Genomic DNA, 17,614 nt, shown 5'->3' on the forward strand with positions numbered 1-17,614 from the left:
TACGTGAGGCAGAAGTTGTTGACATATGGGGTGTGTGTAGAACTTCTGGTTAATGGAAGTTCAAGATGTATAAATAAAAAATGATGTGTGAGTTGGTGGAAAAAACTGTAAAGCAAGTCAATTTTTTAATTAAAAAATTATGTAGCATAAACAATGCTAATGAGCCAAAAGTCCCGTGAGATTAGGACTGTATCTGCTTCGCTTTAACATTCCGTTCACTTTTCGTAAGTGTACTTTCACTCACTTGAAATACCTCAAGCAGAACTCTTTTTGGAAAATAGAATTTTAAAGGTTCTCTTTGTCCTTGTTCTTAATACTCATCATTTTCTTCTTAAGTTGTCAACTTGATGATATTAAAAATAAATAAAAGTCCCCAAATCCTAAATGAATAACCAAACAATAAATACCTGGAAGTTCCTCATAAATTTCGTCATCAATTGGCTGACTGCCGACTGGTGAACTGCTGGATGGTAGAGGATGATCAACATCATCATATAATTCTCCTCCTTCTTCATCCTCCTCAGGGATAATATCAGATCCCATATCTATGACACAAGTTTTGGGAAGCAAACATCTTGAATGCATAATGCCATTAAGCTCATGAATTCTTACTTGTTTATGACTTGTAACAAACGCAGAAGAGATTTTCAATACCCTATTTCCTAAACGAATATAGCCCTACAAAAATCACAATATCATTATATGCTATATCCTTAACTTAAAACATTTAAAAAAAATTGATTTGTGCATAAATATGGGAATTTCAAATTGCCAATTGGAACTTACAGAATACTTTTATAAATCTGCGGTCAATGGTCTGTTATTAATACCAGTCATATTCCCTTGGTCATGCTCACAAATTCAATAAGCTTTTGACATACGAAAATCCAAATCCTTCAGGTACTCAGTGTTTAAAGGCTGCAATAACTGTTCAATTGCTTGCTCTTACCTTGTAATACAAATTTCAGCTGCTGTACCCATTCTTCGGCATCTTTGGGAGAAGTTGCGGTGAACTAATAAAAAAAAAAAAAACAATAACAAGAAAAATCACCACAGCAGAAACGAAAGAATGTCCCATTCTTATCATTTCTTGAAGACCATTAGTAATTCTTTTCATGTCTAGTACTACTTTTCTTGCAAGGATGCTTCTTATAATGTACAGTTAATTTTGACAAATTTACGTAATTGAAGCAGAGGATGATGGATTTGAAACTCTGATCAGCAGCTGGCAGCTGTGCAGGAAAAAAAACTGCTTCTCTTCATCAATGTCAAAGACAGAACTGATGAACAAAATTTGCCCTTGACAATTAGAAGACACCCATGAATTTCTTTAGACTGCCGGGTACAGTTTTCTTAAAAATGTTCTTGTCAGATTCCAACACACTATCTGACAACTTAATTAACTGGCTTTCAACTGCAATCTCAGATATTTAAAACTTATTAAACATACATTCCATATTGATGCTCACTGATAGCTCCTGAATTGCAGAGCTGATCCGTGCCCTTCCCTTCATTTTCTCCCACAACCCCAACCCATGCAATCTGCATTAACACTCTGATAGTTTCCTCTTGATAATTTTACCCTTTCTGCTACGCAATTCTTTTAAGAAATCACACGGTTCTATTAAAAGAGACATAAAATGCAACATGTGAGGTAACTGATAAATTACATATTCGCTTGCTTTCTTTCAAGAAGATATCACTTGAGCCAATCTGAATTTTTTAAAATGTATTACCTCTTCTATGAATGTTCAATGTATAAAAACCAATATTTTTTATTATTAACATGTCAGGGAGAGTTGTTTCAACAAAATGTTAATGTCTTTATAAATGAAATCAGAACATTTTATCAACTTAATTTCAAAACAACCTAGAAACTCTAACCTGATAGACACGTTTATCAGGAGCAGCGATTTCAAAGCAGCAATCTTTCTTTGCATCCTTCCTAAGAGTGTTATTCATCCTGACATGGTAGCCATCAATTGCAAATTCACCTTTCTGCTGTTTGTCTGTGGAAGATAAAGTGAAAGTCAAAATTTCATTTGTTATAATTGAGTACAAATGGCCAATTATCTTTTATTTAGATTTTCTTTGTCAATTCTGAAAGTCATTTTTGGTAATATTGCTTTTGTAATATAATGCTTAACTACATAATGTTTCTAGATGTCACTTTTAATTCTAAAAGCACATAAGTATTTGGGATGGTTGGCTTTAAAAAGGATATATTAGTGAACTGGAGAAAGAGGTCTGAAGATAGTGGACTTATTCAGAAGCATTATGGAAATAAGACACTTTTATGTACAAAAATTTCAAGAACTGGAGCTCCTGAATTTCCTCTACATGCCTGTGGATCTTTCAGACGTGGTAAGCCAGTGGGGAACCTGACTAGATGAAGATTGCTAGGCTTTATTTCCCACTATCTCTTCTCATACCATCCTCCTCACCACCACCCCGAAGCCTCTAAAATGCAAATTTTCTTTTAAAAATTTCCTAAATTCACATGAATTAAACTCTAAATTTAAAAAACAAAGCAGAATAGAACAAAATTAATTATTAAAAGACGTGATGGAAAAACAAAGTGTTTGGATGGAGAGGAGTGGTAAAGCAAGTAGAGAAGCACTAGTTACTAAAACCAAACCAAAGAAAGTAGGTTTCTTAAGCAGTCAGTGAACAATTACACTAACAAAGCACGTTTGAATCTCATCTGATGAAGTGTCAAAAGGAAAGACCAGTTGAGCTTCAGTCAGATATTAAAGAAAAATAAAGCAGGAATACAACAATGGATTTGATACTCTGATCTAATAAAATTGGTTTTCCTATTTTACACAGTTACGTCATTTTCATAGAAAAGCTGTTTATTTCCTAGATTATGCCCTAGTGTAAGTAGTAAGGACAGCTGTCTTCCTTACTGAGCTCAGGGCAAATATAAAAATGCTTCCAATTCCTGGGGTGATGGGCTCTCTCAGCTCAATGTATCAAATAATATCTTCTTTTCTTAAATATACGAATTTAATGCCTGAAGTAGCATACGTTTTTATTTTATTTTTTTAATTTTTTTAAAATTTCTTTATTGATTAAGGTATCACATATTTGTCCTCAACCCCTCATTTCAATCCCCCACTCCCTTAGCATACATTTTTAAAAAGTTATTGGGATTACATCTTGTTCAAAACATCGAATGGAAAAATCATGAGTTAGCAATTCCTGACTTAAATCTGGACATTCTAATCATATTTATTCATAATTTACATCTCTTTGGTTAATTGAAGAAACAATTCAGATTCAAAAATTTGAAGTTTGCTTTGTGAAGACAGTGTACAATGAACTCAGAAAATTTCTAAAAATTGATGCAGCATTTACCAAAATATGCTTTATGGGATATGAATAGGTTTCTGTGATCAAGTACGTTTGGGAAATTCTGAATTAAATAAACTTAAACAGGATTTGTTAGTGCAGGCCTTCTTGAGGTCCTTAATATATTCACATATTAGTTGACTTTCTAGGAGAAAGATTTAGAATGCAGCAGTTCCCAAAATTACTTGTCCATGGAACCCTTTTTCACAGAACATTTTATGGAATGGTACTCCCAGGACATATTTTGTAAAGTACCTAACTAGAACAATAATATTGGGGAACAACAACAATAACAATAATAATAAATGGTTAAGCACAGTTGGTTCTTCTAATATTCTCAAAGAAGACTAAGTCATTCATCCACTCATTCAACAAATTTATACTGAACACTTAAAACAAGTGAGCTAGCATTATAGGTAAAATGAAACAGAAGCTAGTAATACCTTACCATACCTTTTCTGCTTTCTCATTGAAACACACACACACACACACACACACACACACACTCACTTAATACAAATTTAAGTGCTCGACCAACATTAATGACCCACTAGACTGTAAATGGATTAAATTTTCACTACAAGATATGGAAGTAGTCAGAAGCAACTTATACCTAGACCTATTCAGTTGATCGTTGAGTATTAGAAAATAAATAATCATATAAACATCTAAGTGGGGGTAGGAGTATAGAACCAAAAAGACTGAAGAAAATGGAGGGACATTCATTACTCTTTCTCAAGAGCTTTTGCAAATCCATAACCATGAAGTAGCCATATTTCCAATTAGCCAGTGTGAGATAGGAAGCTCAAGACACGAAATGAGCAAAATATGGCTATGATAAGACCCTGGTCTTCTTTCACATCAGCCTCTCTTTGAGACAGAAACAAAGGAGAAACCTTAGCATCCAGTGGCAATTCTTAATAATTTATAAATAGATTAGCTCCCCAGTGCAGGGATAGTTTCAAGGTCACCTGTTGACTTGAGGCAAATTGTTAAAAATAGTAACGCAAGAGAAATACGGTCATAGAAGTTCATCTACCCAGACTTTAAAAGATGCATAAAGTATTTCACTTCAGTGAACTTCCCAAATATCAGAAGGTTATTCCTTTAAGTGCTCAAGCTCTAAAATGTTAGTAATTATAATGGAAATCTTTCTGAAGTATGTATCTACCCACTTCTCAAACAATTCTTTTAAACATAATTTAACATTTCCTTGATGATTTAGTAGTATTAACTTGAAAGTTATTTTTTATATTGTTACAACTCATCAATGCCCTCAAGACTTTTTAGTTATTTGTCCCTCTATTAAATTTCCCTCTGCTTCTATCTCACACTTTAACCTTGCCTATATCATGCTGTTGGAATTTAATGTCTATAGAACCAAAGGCTGCCAGGAGAAACCTAGATAATGAAATCTATTAAATCAGTAACTTAATTTTACACAATTCTAATTCAGTAGGCTCAAGATAAAAAGCAGGTGGCTCTGATCTCTTACAAAACAAAATACGTGAGGTTGATGATAGCTATTTCCTTCTTCTTTTTTAGGTTTACAGTTGTGTACTGGGTTTTTCAAGTGTCAAAAAAGACAACAGACTTTTACTGAGCTCCTTCTGTATGCCAGGAATTTAATGGAGTCTATCTCCTATACACCCTGGAATAATTCTGAGAGAGAGGAGGTCTTTATTATATCTCCAGCACTGATGGGAAAACAAGCCTGAAAGTAACCAACTTGCTCACTGCCACACAACCAGGAAGTGGTAAAAGCAAGAACCCTAACCTAAGTCTGATTCCAAAGCCTTGCTGGCACCCTGTCTCCTGGAACGGCGTTTCTCAGGACACAGGTCCAGTATAACCTACATTACAATCATGTTGGATGCGGGTTAAAGATGCAGACATGGCTACCACTCTGCACGTGCTATCTAGGCGGTTCAAGGAAACCAAATTTTTGACAAGCACACCAGGTGCTTTTGATAGACATTTAAAGCTTGAAAAACGATTGTTCTAGAATCTAGACCAGGTAATTAGGAAGCCTCAGTAGAGAAGATAAACATTATCTTGCATTTCCTCTGCAATTTGGGTCTGACGTCCTCAGCTGCTTTATGGGCTCCTCTCCCGGGCCCACCTCTTATGCAGCCAAGAGGGTTGTGCTCTAAATCCCCGTCTTCCCCACTTCCCCACTTCCACTGGGCACAGCACCTCATCCCAAGGATTAAATTCCTATCAACATGCTTGTGACTCGAAATTCCCATGTTAGCTCAGCTTCAGAGCTGCACATTCAAATCTTCGTCTGCTCACTAGTTCGTAAAATGCCCTGTAGGCACAATGATATACCCTGCCCACGATGGAGATCACCTTAAGAAAGAACACTTGGGATCCTTCTTTTCTGTCCTCCTTCCAGTAAGTGGCACCTCCATTAACGGAGCCACCAAACCAGAAAACTAAACATCATTCTCCATCCACTGTCCCCATGTTTCCTCTCTCCACCCACCTACCAAAATCCAATCAGTCCTCTATTTTTCTTGCAAATATATTTCCTTTTCTCTTCTTTATTGGCTCTCAGAAAATATGCTTAACACACCAACTACTTTCCTACCATCTTACATACAGTATAAACATGACTAAACTATGCCGAATCACGCAGCATTCCTGTAAGTAGTGGGCATTCGCCATTTGCGGATCCCTGGAACCCTGGTAGCTTTCCCATGCTAGTCCTGGGACTGTCAGGGCACAGGCAGCTTCCCCCCACAGATGCCAGAATGAGGTAGATTTCCCCTGATCCGATCAGCCGAGCTGATACTCCAGCCTGGGACCTACGCCTGGAGTGACAGAAAAATCCGAGGGAGCTCAGAATCCATCCTTAGGGCAGAGGCACTCACGACTGGAGCAGGTGCACAATGGCAGCACCACAGGCAGCCGTGTGTCCCGGCAATGTGTTTCCCAGAGGCCACGCTGGGGCTGAAGTCCTGGCCATCTTCCCTCCCTTAGTCCCTGGCTGCTTTCTCAGCCTGGTTGTTTAGCCTTCCCATCAATTCTGTCTGAGAGTTGATATTCTCCCGATAATCTCCTTTTCTATGTCGCTGAACAAAGTTAGTTTCTATTGTTTTTACCAAGAATGCTACCTTGGGACAAATGACTAGGGAACAGAAAGATATGCAATGTGTTCAGAAATTTTCGATATCTGCTTTTTGTATTTGAGGCCTTTCCCCCTTATGGATAACTCATGCTATTTCCATAAGTATTAATGCTCACTTAATTAGCAGGCAAGAGGAAAGTACATACCTTAATACTAAACCCTTCCAAAAAACTTTACCAAACTGATCAACAAATTGTTCTAGGCCCTCAGTTAAAGACATAGGGACATTTTCCTTGTTGATACAGCTCGTAGACATACAGCTGCTCATGTTAATTCAGCAATATATAATACTTGTGGTGTTTTGAGTTATACTGAGAGGAAATATCAAATTATGTATGTTTTTTATTTAAAGGTCCCAAATGGCTCTGAATAATAAACACAGGTGATATTTATGAGCTCAAAGGGAAGCATGCTCGTTAGAATTGAGAGTTTGGCTCATATGATCTGGTAGAGGAAATTTTAGGAACTTCCCAAACATTTTTATTTCTTTAAAATAAAAATCAAGTGGTTGTTTTTTTTAAACAGCCACACATTTTCAACCACAGGCATAAACATGATTAATAACACGATAGTATGAAGCATCTGTAAATAAGAGAACAGATACATTTTAGGCCTTCCTGCAGAACAGGAATGTAAAGCCCCGTTTCTCCTTTTTTTCACTATACCTATTGTTTTTCTCTACAACTGAAATTCAGTTAATAATTGTGATATGGTCTATTACAGTGGTCGGCAAACTCATTAGTCAACAGAGCCAAATATCAACAGTATGATTGAAATTTCTTTTGAGAGCCAAATTTTTTAAACTTAAACTTCTTCTAACACCACTTCTTCAAAATAGACTCGCCCAGGCTGTGGTATTTTGTGGAAGAGCCACACTCAAGGGGCCAAAGAGCCGCATGTGGCTCGGGAGCTGCGGTTTGCCAACCACTGGTCTATTAGATGATCGCAGCACATAGCTATTGCTAAGATAAACATTACACAGAGAACATCTTCATATCCCACCTACAATAATGAGAGAATAAAGGATCCGGCTGCTCCGTGTGCAAAGGGAGGGTAGCTAACACGTTTCAGATAACCTGCAGCTCCTTCACGCGTGTGAGCTGGTACAACCTCTCAGCCACTCTCAGCTTCAGAACACACCTTGCCTCAGTCTCACCTTCTCCTGACACCTGTCAATGTGATCTTGCAACACCCAATCAGAGTTTCTCATGCCAGCTACTAACCTTCAATGCTTACAAACTTACTTCCCTTAGGGAAGCCAGGCTCCTGACATGTAACAACTGGACCCATCCCTTCCTGGCTGAGAGCCTTCACTCACCTCTTGCCCCGTGAGCCAGCTTCTCCATATCCTACTGTTTTATGGGTCCTCTGTGCCAACTCCTCAGAGCCAATGTATCATGCCGCTTTGTATTAACAACACCTGACACATAAATGTTCAAAGAAGGGCTACTGGACATTGCATCTATCTATCTCTATATATACACACAGATAGGTACAGCAACATCCATATATCTGTATCTCCATAATAGTTATAGCAGTGCACAGTTTGATTTAAAATGTATCTACTTTCAATCTCTGTATATCTTCAACCTATATATGGAAGTAGATATATTTTAATTCAAACTGAATTCTGTTTATGCAAACCAACATGATTTGTCACCCTCAGACCCTTCCTAAGACTTAATTTGTACCTGAATATCTCTTCATGTTGATAAAATCCTATCGAATATCAGGTGTATTTTACAAGGCCTTAATTACATATAAAAGCAGAAATAAAGGCCTTTTATTTCACATTTTATTGTGATAAATTATAAAGTTAATATGTGCATATCAAAGGCCTCAAAGCCTATAAAATTGCAATAATTCTAATAAAAAGTAGAATTAACTATTCCCCCATCTTAAAGAATAATAAAGGTATTATCCTGCTTTACACAAAATTATACTATAAATTTTAAAAATGATTTCATATACACATTTTATACATATTTATCATATAATTATAACATGCTGGTGCCTTGACCCAGGAATTTGCCTCTATCAACTAAGTCAGGGGAAACGGTAAGCTGTTATGGCTATTACTAAAGTTGTCATTATAAAACAACAGAACTTTCAGTTTGTACATACACTCTGTCCTTTAACAATATTTTTAAATATTCAAAGAGAACTCTGGTGTTATTCCAACATCAAGGCACTTTATAATTTTTGTCCAAACTGAACAGATAGATATATCCTATTTTTCCTATCAATGGTGAGGTTGTGGCAGAAGAGAGAGAGCAGAGGTCAATTTCAATAAAAATTTTATTTCCTTGTCAACCTAAATGTTTTATTTTAAATTATTTGTATTAAGCCCAACTTTCTAATGACTTGTAGTCATTAGAAAAGACACAGCCTGAAAAAAGTTACACCCACCCGGGGTAATAAATAGCTTTTGAGATGCATTTAGGAAGATTTGGTAGGACCGATGGCACCAAGAGTTTCTTTAATTTGGGGAGTGGAGGGTAGGGGCACCAAAACCTCTTTAGTGGGAAGAAAAGGAAATGTTACAAACTAACCACTGCCCTTTCAAAAGTGAGAAGAGACAAGTAAGGTTCATTATGCGGACCCAAGATCATATGGAGGTTGAAAAGAAAAAGGGAAAACCAAAATAAAACGTGAGTTTGCAACAGGCTCCTGGATGAGCCATCCTTCTCAGGCATGCTGAGGGGCTGGTCATAACCAGGTTGTGGCAAGAGCATGACTGTGGAGCCAGCGAGGTCTGCCTCTCAGCAGCCCTGGGATAATCTCTCGTGCCTCTCTATTCAGAATCCTTTGGCATGATCCTGTTGACCGGTTCTCTATCCATTCCAATCCATCCCACAATACTATTACAGTTGCTTCCTAAAAACTAAATCTGGCCATGAAGCCCCAGGCTTAATCAGATCCTGACCGGCTCTTTGTCTGTGCCCCCGCCCCTCACTCACTCTATGCTCTGCCTTGATTCCAGCTTTGATCTCTTTGATCTCATCCAAGGCTTTTTTTGCAACTCACAGTCTCTGCTGTTCCCCCGCCTGGAAGGCCCACTGTACCCTTCATCACCTGACAAACTCCTGCTCGTTATTTAAGGCCGACGTCCTCTCTACCAGAAAGTGTTCCCTCACTCCCCTCGGCAGTTAGCCTCTCTCCTTTGTGACCCAAAGAGACTTTATTTAAATCACTTATTACTCCTGGCTGAGATGATGGGTTTATCCATCCAGCCCCGTTTCTAATCACAACTTCCTCTCTTCCTCTCTTAAACTGTGAGGACCGCTGAGGCAGGATTGTCTTAGGATTCCCAGTGCTTCATATCCAATAGACGTTTATCAAATAAATAAATGAATGAATGAGTGAATGAGTGACTACCTTGATGGAAGTCTCAACACGTAGGACCAAACAATTTTGATGAATGAGATTCAAATAATCAAAGGAAGAGGAAGGAGATGAAAGGATGGATGCCATTTTATGAAGTGATGAAATATGTACTCTCTCTCTCTCTCCCTCTCTCTCTCCCTCTCTCTCTCTCCCTCTCTCTCTCTCTCTCTCTCTCTCTCTCTCTCTCTCTCTCTCTCTATATATATATATATATATATATATATATATAATTACTCAAGGGCCCCAAATGGCCATGAATAATAAATACAGATAATATTTATGGACATAAAGGTAAGTGCATTTTTTTTACCCTAGAGACTGGAACTACTCTTTCAAAACCATTACTATCTTGATGGGTCAAAATGGCTTTTGGCGCACACAGTATGTTAGCAAATATGAACAATGTATCTGTCAAGCAGTAACCAAGTACAATTTAACTTAGTAAGTGTATCAACTCCTTCTGTGCCTCTCTAATCCATTTATCTAAATCCTACTTAGTTGGAGGATTATAGTTCTCATATATCTAAATAGCTCTTTCCAAAGTTTAGGTAAATGGTTCGCAGGAACGGTAAACAAGACTGTACAAATCGTTTACCCAATTTCACATGAGAAAAAAGAAATCATAGGACACATCCATTTTCCTGGAAAGAAAAAGAAAAGGAAGGACGTTGGGATCATGACAAACAAGCAATTAAACTGCCTAAAGATAGATTCTCCCTCCCCCAAGTCCCTAAAAGGGAAAGAGCTGGCCAAGAATTCCAAGGGAAGCAGCCACAGAGAAAAGAACCACTAAAAGCAGATTTGAAATCTCCATGGAAACAGGAGGCTTCATAGTAACAGACAGGGAAGAATTTAAAGAAATATAAACCAGATCTTCGAGCTTCCACATAAGAAAGGGATGCTGGAATAATTTTTTAAAAGTCGTGGTGGTAGAGCTGGCTAAATTGATCACAAAGTAGTTAAAAACACAAATTACAAAGAATGTTGTTACCTAAAGTTTTCAACAAACAAGCCTAACTAAACCAAACCATAAGGTTTTGCAACCTCCCTCCTCTGGTCTTATAAAATTGAGGGTATTTCTTTATAGAAAAGTAAGATTTTTATCTCAATTCATGATGCTGTAAAAAAAATTATAATAATAAAAATGTAATATGCTAATTAGACCAGATAGCTGAACGACCTTCCAGACAAAGCTGGGGCTGCAAGCTCCTTGCCCAAATTTCGTGTATTGGGCCTCTAGTATTTCTATAATAGTAATGCACGTAAGTGATGTATGATAACCATAACTAAACTTGGGCTCTAAATTAAGGAAGGCTGCCTGTTAATAGTTATTTATAGTTTATATTCCATTGATGCCATTAAATTAGTGACAGAATGCAAACTATCAACTAAATTAATTCTTAATTTGTTAATTCTATAGTCAAACGGTGAGATCAATTTCTTGCATCATGCATGTATTTCAAATTTATCTGAAAGAGACTCATCATATCTGCCTAATCTATATATATAAAAGGCTAATATGCAAAGTGTCCCCTTGGGAGTTCGACTAGGACAACAGGAGTTTGATCACTCCCTGTGACATGTGCTGACCACCAGAAAACAGCACGGAATGAAGGCAGGCCCTGGCCGGTGGTAGGAAGGCCCCGATAGGATCTAATCGCCAGCCAAGCCTAGAGATCCTACTCTTGCAAGAACTTCAAGCACCAGGCCTCTAGTATTATAATAAGAAAAAAACCTAAAATATGCAAATAATGTCAAATAAAACATAAATTTCCAAACAACACAAGTGACAACACTGATAAGAATTCCATGGGAAAGCTTATATTCAGTAACATTAAACTTTTATGTCTCTTTTCTCCTTAAGTGTCCTTTATGGAAATGAATGTTAACTATTTCTGCATGACCCTTACTCTATAATATTCAACTTCTGGCCTTTTTTTCCTAGGAAAAATAAAAACTTATACTGTTTAAATGTCAGTACTTTATGACTTTATTTGTTCAAGTAATGAAGTTAAAATTATCTAAACTATGACTAAGAAATTTGTTAATTAGCAAATGAAGTTACAAGTTGTATCTTGTTTATAAATTAATATAGTGACAACAGTGGTTAATATACGGACTATAACCATTATGCCTAAGTTCAAAGCCCAGATCTGCCATTTACCTGCTATGTGACCATGAATAAGCTACTTAACCTCTCTGCTCTCAGTTTTTCAAACAGTAAAATAAATGGGACTAATAATAGTACCTTACCGCACAGATAAGTTAATATAGCTGAAGTGCTTAAACAGCTACACTCTCACAATCCTAATGGTCTTAACTTCTCCAGAGATTCTACAACTATAGCTTGGATGACAAATATTTCCCAAGGTGGAAGTCCACATAGAGAGTTATTTTACTCTCTTTGCTAATTCAATAAAACATAATTGTATTAACTTTTAGAGCATCCTGGAATTTAGAGAATTTGTCAAATAATGAGATAGAATTATAAATCAGCCTTAGACTATAATTATTAAAGTTCTCAGTTATTCTATCTCCATCTGTTTTCAGTTTACTCTGTACCAAAAAAAATAAAATAAGGGGGGGGGAGGGGCGGGAGAGAAGTGAAGCATAGCTCCCAAGCCCTCATGCAACAGAAGTTCAGATAACGGAACACCAGTACTACCTTTGTCACTTCCATAATAATAGAACACGCCTTTACTGAGAGCACACCACCGTTTCTGCCATTCAAATCCCAGAAAGCTGTGATCTGCAATAAAGGGGGACAGGAAACAGTTTAGATAATATACACAACATATGTAAACGCAACCCCAGTTCTTCTACTTTTTAAAAAAATATATTTTATTGATTTTTTTTACAGAGAGGAAGAGAGTTAGAAACATTGATGAGAGAGAATCATCAATCAGCTGCCTCTTGCACACCCACTATTGGGGACCGGAATCGAACCTGGGACCTTTCAGTCCGCAAGCCAACGCTCTATCCACTGAGCCAAACCGGTTTCTGCCACAGTTCTTTTTAAGAATGTATTTCTTTTGTTGATTTCAAGAGGAAGGGAGAGGGAGAGAGATATAGAAACATCAATGATGAGAGAGAACTATCGATTGCCTCCTGCACGGCCCCTACTGGGGATTGAACTCACAGCCTGGGCATGTGTCCTGAGTGGGAATTGAACCCTGACCTCCTGGCTCTTAGGTCAATGCTCAACCACTGAGCCACGCCAGCCAGGCAGTTCTATATTGTAAAAGTATATGTTAGTTAATATGATTTCTAAGGTTCCTGTTTAGCTCTAAAATTCTAGGACTGATTCATTTGTATCTTCTTTTCAAGAGATAAGAACAAAATTAAAAGGAGTAAAGTGAGGCAGAGCCGGAGCTGCCATGGTTATGAGGTCGACAGAACGTGAACAAACTTTCCTGCTGGGGACCGTCCACACGGCATCTGACTCTACAGCCTGCAGATAATGGATTCATCTGGGTCTCATTTTCTCATCTGTTATGAAAAGGAGGAGGAGGAGCTGGCCTAGCTTATTTCTATTATCTCTTTCAGCTTTCAAAGTCAGCTTAAAAAGCGAAGGAAAGCAAATGGAATATAAATAGAAAGGCCCAAAGGGAGTCCCTGAGAGATAAGCAGAATGGGAATGGAGAGACTTTCTGCTTTTCATTTCCCATATCATCACACCTCCTCCGTATTTCATTTCCATTATATATTGGTGTTGAAAGAGTGAGACCATATGGTCAACTCCCAATGATCATAGCCAGTGGAGAGGAACGCTGGATGAGGAATAGAAGATGGTGGAAAACAGGCCAGGCTGGCTGGACCGTTACAGGCACGCTGTGGGCCAGGTGAGGCGCAGGAGAACCTGCGGCTTGGTGGGGGACCGCGGGGAGAAATCCCATCCCTGAGATTACAGTCACGGCCCACGCCTTCCTCTGACAGGCAGGGGACAGCCCCTGAATCATTACAAATGACTGGGGTTGATAACTAAAAACCTAGCAAATGTTGGTTATAAACATTATTTAGAGCTAAAAGCTGTTCTTTTTGGTTTGGATAATGTCATCCAGATTTTCTCAGAGTCTGAAGACTCTTCAATCACCCATCGAGAACACTGGCTCCACACGAACACGGCAAGCATCTTTTATTCAAGGATAAAACCATTTTTAGATTTTTCATCAGAATCTCAGTTTACCTTTTCTGCGTTTTTCAAGGTAGCCAGCCTTAAAAACACACGGCAGGTCCTGTGCTGCCACTGGAGGAAACTGGGTTCCTGTGGGAAGTAGAGGAGAGGAAAGTAGTGAGCAACCCATTTTAGAAAAACCAAGTGCCAGGTCTCATTAGGTTCGGTGTACGTTTAATTACCCAAATACATTCAACCCATGTTTATGAGCTTTGTTTCAGACCATAGCGTAGTCCCTTCCCCCTCCTAAAAACAATACTTCTATACTCCTGTATCTTAATATATTTTGCTCCCCCAAATACAGCAATATTATGTAACAGAACGATTTCTCAAGCACAATGCTTTTTGACCCACAGTGAAAGGAAAGGACTAGGAAACCATTATAAATAAATGAAATGAAGTCCTGAAAGAGATTTCAAATAAATCATGTAAGCTTCTTTATATTTATGTTGGATTAACTCTTCAAGAATTTTGATACATGCCAAATCTTACGTGTATGTCCCTCTTCTTATCAAGCAAAACATAAAATGATTTTCTCCAAAAAGCAAATGCTAAAATTTGTTCCTCTGAGCCCATAGCCAAATTCTCTCTTCCTGGTTGTACTCACAGAGAAATTCATTTGTCTAAACCTTTTTTGCTATTTGTCCAATATCTAGGGTTTTTTTAATACACATGTAAACTAAAAAAAAAAAAAAGTTTAGTAATAGTCATCCCTTTAGATACTTTAGATTGGCTAAATTAAATTTATTTGAGTTATTAATTGGTCAATAACATTAATAAGTTCCAGGTGTACAACTTTATAATACATCATCTGTAAATTCCATTGTGTGCTCAACACCTAAGTCTGGTCTCCTTCCATCACCATAAACTTGACCCCCTTTACTCTCTTCAAACTCCCCCAACCCCTTAGATTTTAAGTTCTTAAAAGACCCATTTGATTTGTATGGCACCATAAACATATAAACACTGAATACTTCTGATGGTAGAAATTGAAATTCTGTAGCAAGATATAAAAAATAGTAAATTCTCTTTAAAAAATATGAATTGTTGCATCATTTAGACTTCATATCACTATATGTACAATGATCAATAGTATGCCACCATTTAAAAATATTCACAGTGACTCAGAGAATTAACTATATAAATGTAGGTTTAAGGAGGCTGATATAAACCTATCTGGCAGGTAACAAAAGAAGAGCTGCCAACACCACAATTACATTATCTCACCATGAGAAGCTAGATATGCAGCACAGCCAATTATACAACATTCTAACAAATTCACAATTACCTTGCCAGCTCTGTTTCACTATCAAAATTCACACCCTGGTCCTCGAAATAAATTTAGTTCTGAACTTTAATCCTTTGGCACATAGCAGACATTCAATCAAATGTTAGGTTTTATTGTTATAATTAAATATTATATGTTAGTGTAACTGTTATCTACGTATTAATTTGAATGAATAGATGCCGCTGTAAATTTAAGACCAATGTTGCTTAGAGAATTTTATTGAGAAAGATGGGAAAAGGCATGATTTGGTAACTGCGCAAGTTAAACATGGTAGTTATTTTAAAAGCAGTTCAAAGATTTTCTTTTGGTGAGGTGAAAGCGGTTGTCAGAGAAATTATAACTAAGGGGAGAGAAAGAATTGACTCCTAGTGGAACAGACTGCTTCTGCTGCAGAGGATTACACATGGGCTTGCTTACGTGGCTAGAAGCATTCAGCACCCTAAGGAAACCAGCACATTCTGACCAAGACTCGTTTCCTTTTTATAACATGAGTGTGTACTGGTCCTATAATGGTCCTACTTTCTAAGGCATCTTACAAGAGCGGGCAAGAAATGGGTCTTCTTCCAACTTGCAACTTGGGAGTCTGAAACATGCATAATGGTAACAAGATCACAGCGAATTCAAATGAGATTCAAATAAGCAGGAATCAAGTGCCTACTATATTCCCAGCTACTCTGGGGCAGGGGTGGGGGTGGAGGTAAGGCTGGGGTGGGGGAGGAGACAACAGTGGAATCCAAATTTTCTTAGATTGGTATTTTGTTCACAAGGAACACTGTTTTTAAAAGATAACTCAGGAGTTTTAGAATCCCTTGAAACTTTTGTCTTAAAAACAAACTGTGCATAGAGTGGATATATCTCGCCAGCAAGTTAAAGAATAAATTGTAGAATCTGAAAATGAAGAGTTCCATTATTTCCAGTATTTCATGCATTATAATTTTGCATAAAGGTAGAAAAATTTATTTTTTGTTTTGTTTCCTATATATTTCAAGATCATGTCCACGATCCTGTAGACATTTCTGGCTGAAGGGCATGTTGGGTCCTTAGCTTTAGAAAACAGTTTGTAAATGAACTTCAGGTCCCAGAGCCACTCCTGACTCAGAACTCATTGTTCCACAAGTGCAGTCTAATTACACGCTACTTCACATCTGCACACATAGACTGAGGTGTCACTTTCCCGGATTCGAAGGACTCTGTAGTAGATACAAAGACACAGAGTTGCTGACACTTACATTATTCTAAAAGGTTTTAACTGCAAAAATTCACTTGTATGCCTGCAGAACAGAGAAACTATGCCCTAACAAAGGAGAGAAACCCAAACTTAATGAGCACAAATATTAAGTAAAATGATTGCGTGACACAGCAGATACCCAGACTCTCCGTTTTACATTAATATTGATTGCAAGATGCACGGTCCAGGTTAGAGGTCTGTAATGAAACCCCAGTTCTACAGACTCGTGACCTTCAGCAGGTCACTGAGAGCTGGGTATCAGTTTCCTCGTCTGAAACATGGAGAAAGTGGGTTACAGTATATCTAAGGCCCTCCTAATTCTAGGGTTCTGTGAAATATATCCACAGTAATACTTTTTCTTATACTTTTGTTAACAAATGGCCCCGATCCCCAGTGGGTTCGACTTTCAAAGATACCAAATGTAGAAACTGTTCACACTATAGTTTTTGTAAAGCAACTGATAACTTCCTTGAGATCTAGCATGGAGTTACTTGTTTTATGTCATTTTAAAGGTTTAATGAGATCTTGGTCTAGAAAATAAGTACATAAATTAAAATTTTTCATATTCTATTAATTCTCCCCTTCACATGAAAAACTTATAATTTCACATGTTTTTATCAGTTTTATTTAGTAGCAAAAAAGTAAGATTATTTTCAATGGACATATGAAACAATCAGGAAGGCAGGCAGGTGAGCAGTTGGGAGCCAGCAGTCCTAGATTGTGAAGGGGATGTCCGACTGCACATTTAAATGGCAGTTTAACATTCCTCGAAGGGTCCCAGATTGGAGAGGGTTCAGGCTGGGGTGAGGGACACCCCCCACCCTGTACACGAATTTTGTGCACTCTAGTATGTATATAATTGTGGCTGCTACCAATTATCATGGAAGTCTACCAAAATATGTAAAATTCACATGGCAATAATAGAATAATTAAGAGGATAATTAATAGTAAGAATTAAGAAGAATCTGAAATCAAGTATGTTCATCAATATCCACTAAATAAAAGTAAAAAGCCATACATCAAAAGTATTAGCCATAGTTATATTTTCCT

The 17,614-nt window shown here is 37.5% G+C and overlaps 1 protein-coding gene across 3 annotated transcripts in view; it reads right to left on the minus strand.

The window, feature by feature from the left end:
* The window catches only part of SKAP2 (src kinase associated phosphoprotein 2), a 138,046-nt gene that overhangs the window by 50,090 nt on the left and 70,342 nt on the right, over positions 1 to 17,614 (minus strand). For all 3 annotated transcript variants that reach the window (XR_006742647.1, XM_045587209.1, XM_036453794.2), the window contains exons 5-9: positions 14,061 to 14,138; positions 12,540 to 12,623; positions 1,885 to 2,009; positions 950 to 1,013; positions 408 to 545 (exon numbers count right to left, since the gene is read on the minus strand). Coding sequence is in view for 2 of the 3 variants with exons in the window: in XM_045587209.1 (XP_045443165.1) it covers positions 408 to 545; positions 950 to 1,013; positions 1,885 to 2,009; positions 12,540 to 12,623; positions 14,061 to 14,138 (489 nt within the window). In the remaining variant the exon portion in view is untranslated. The remainder of the gene's footprint in view (positions 1 to 407; positions 546 to 949; positions 1,014 to 1,884; positions 2,010 to 12,539; positions 12,624 to 14,060; positions 14,139 to 17,614) is intronic.

The sequence above is a fragment of the Pipistrellus kuhlii genome, unplaced genomic scaffold, assembly GCF_014108245.1.
Source record: "Pipistrellus kuhlii isolate mPipKuh1 unplaced genomic scaffold, mPipKuh1.p scaffold_m20_p_26, whole genome shotgun sequence".
Taxonomy (NCBI): domain Eukaryota; kingdom Metazoa; phylum Chordata; class Mammalia; order Chiroptera; family Vespertilionidae; genus Pipistrellus; species Pipistrellus kuhlii.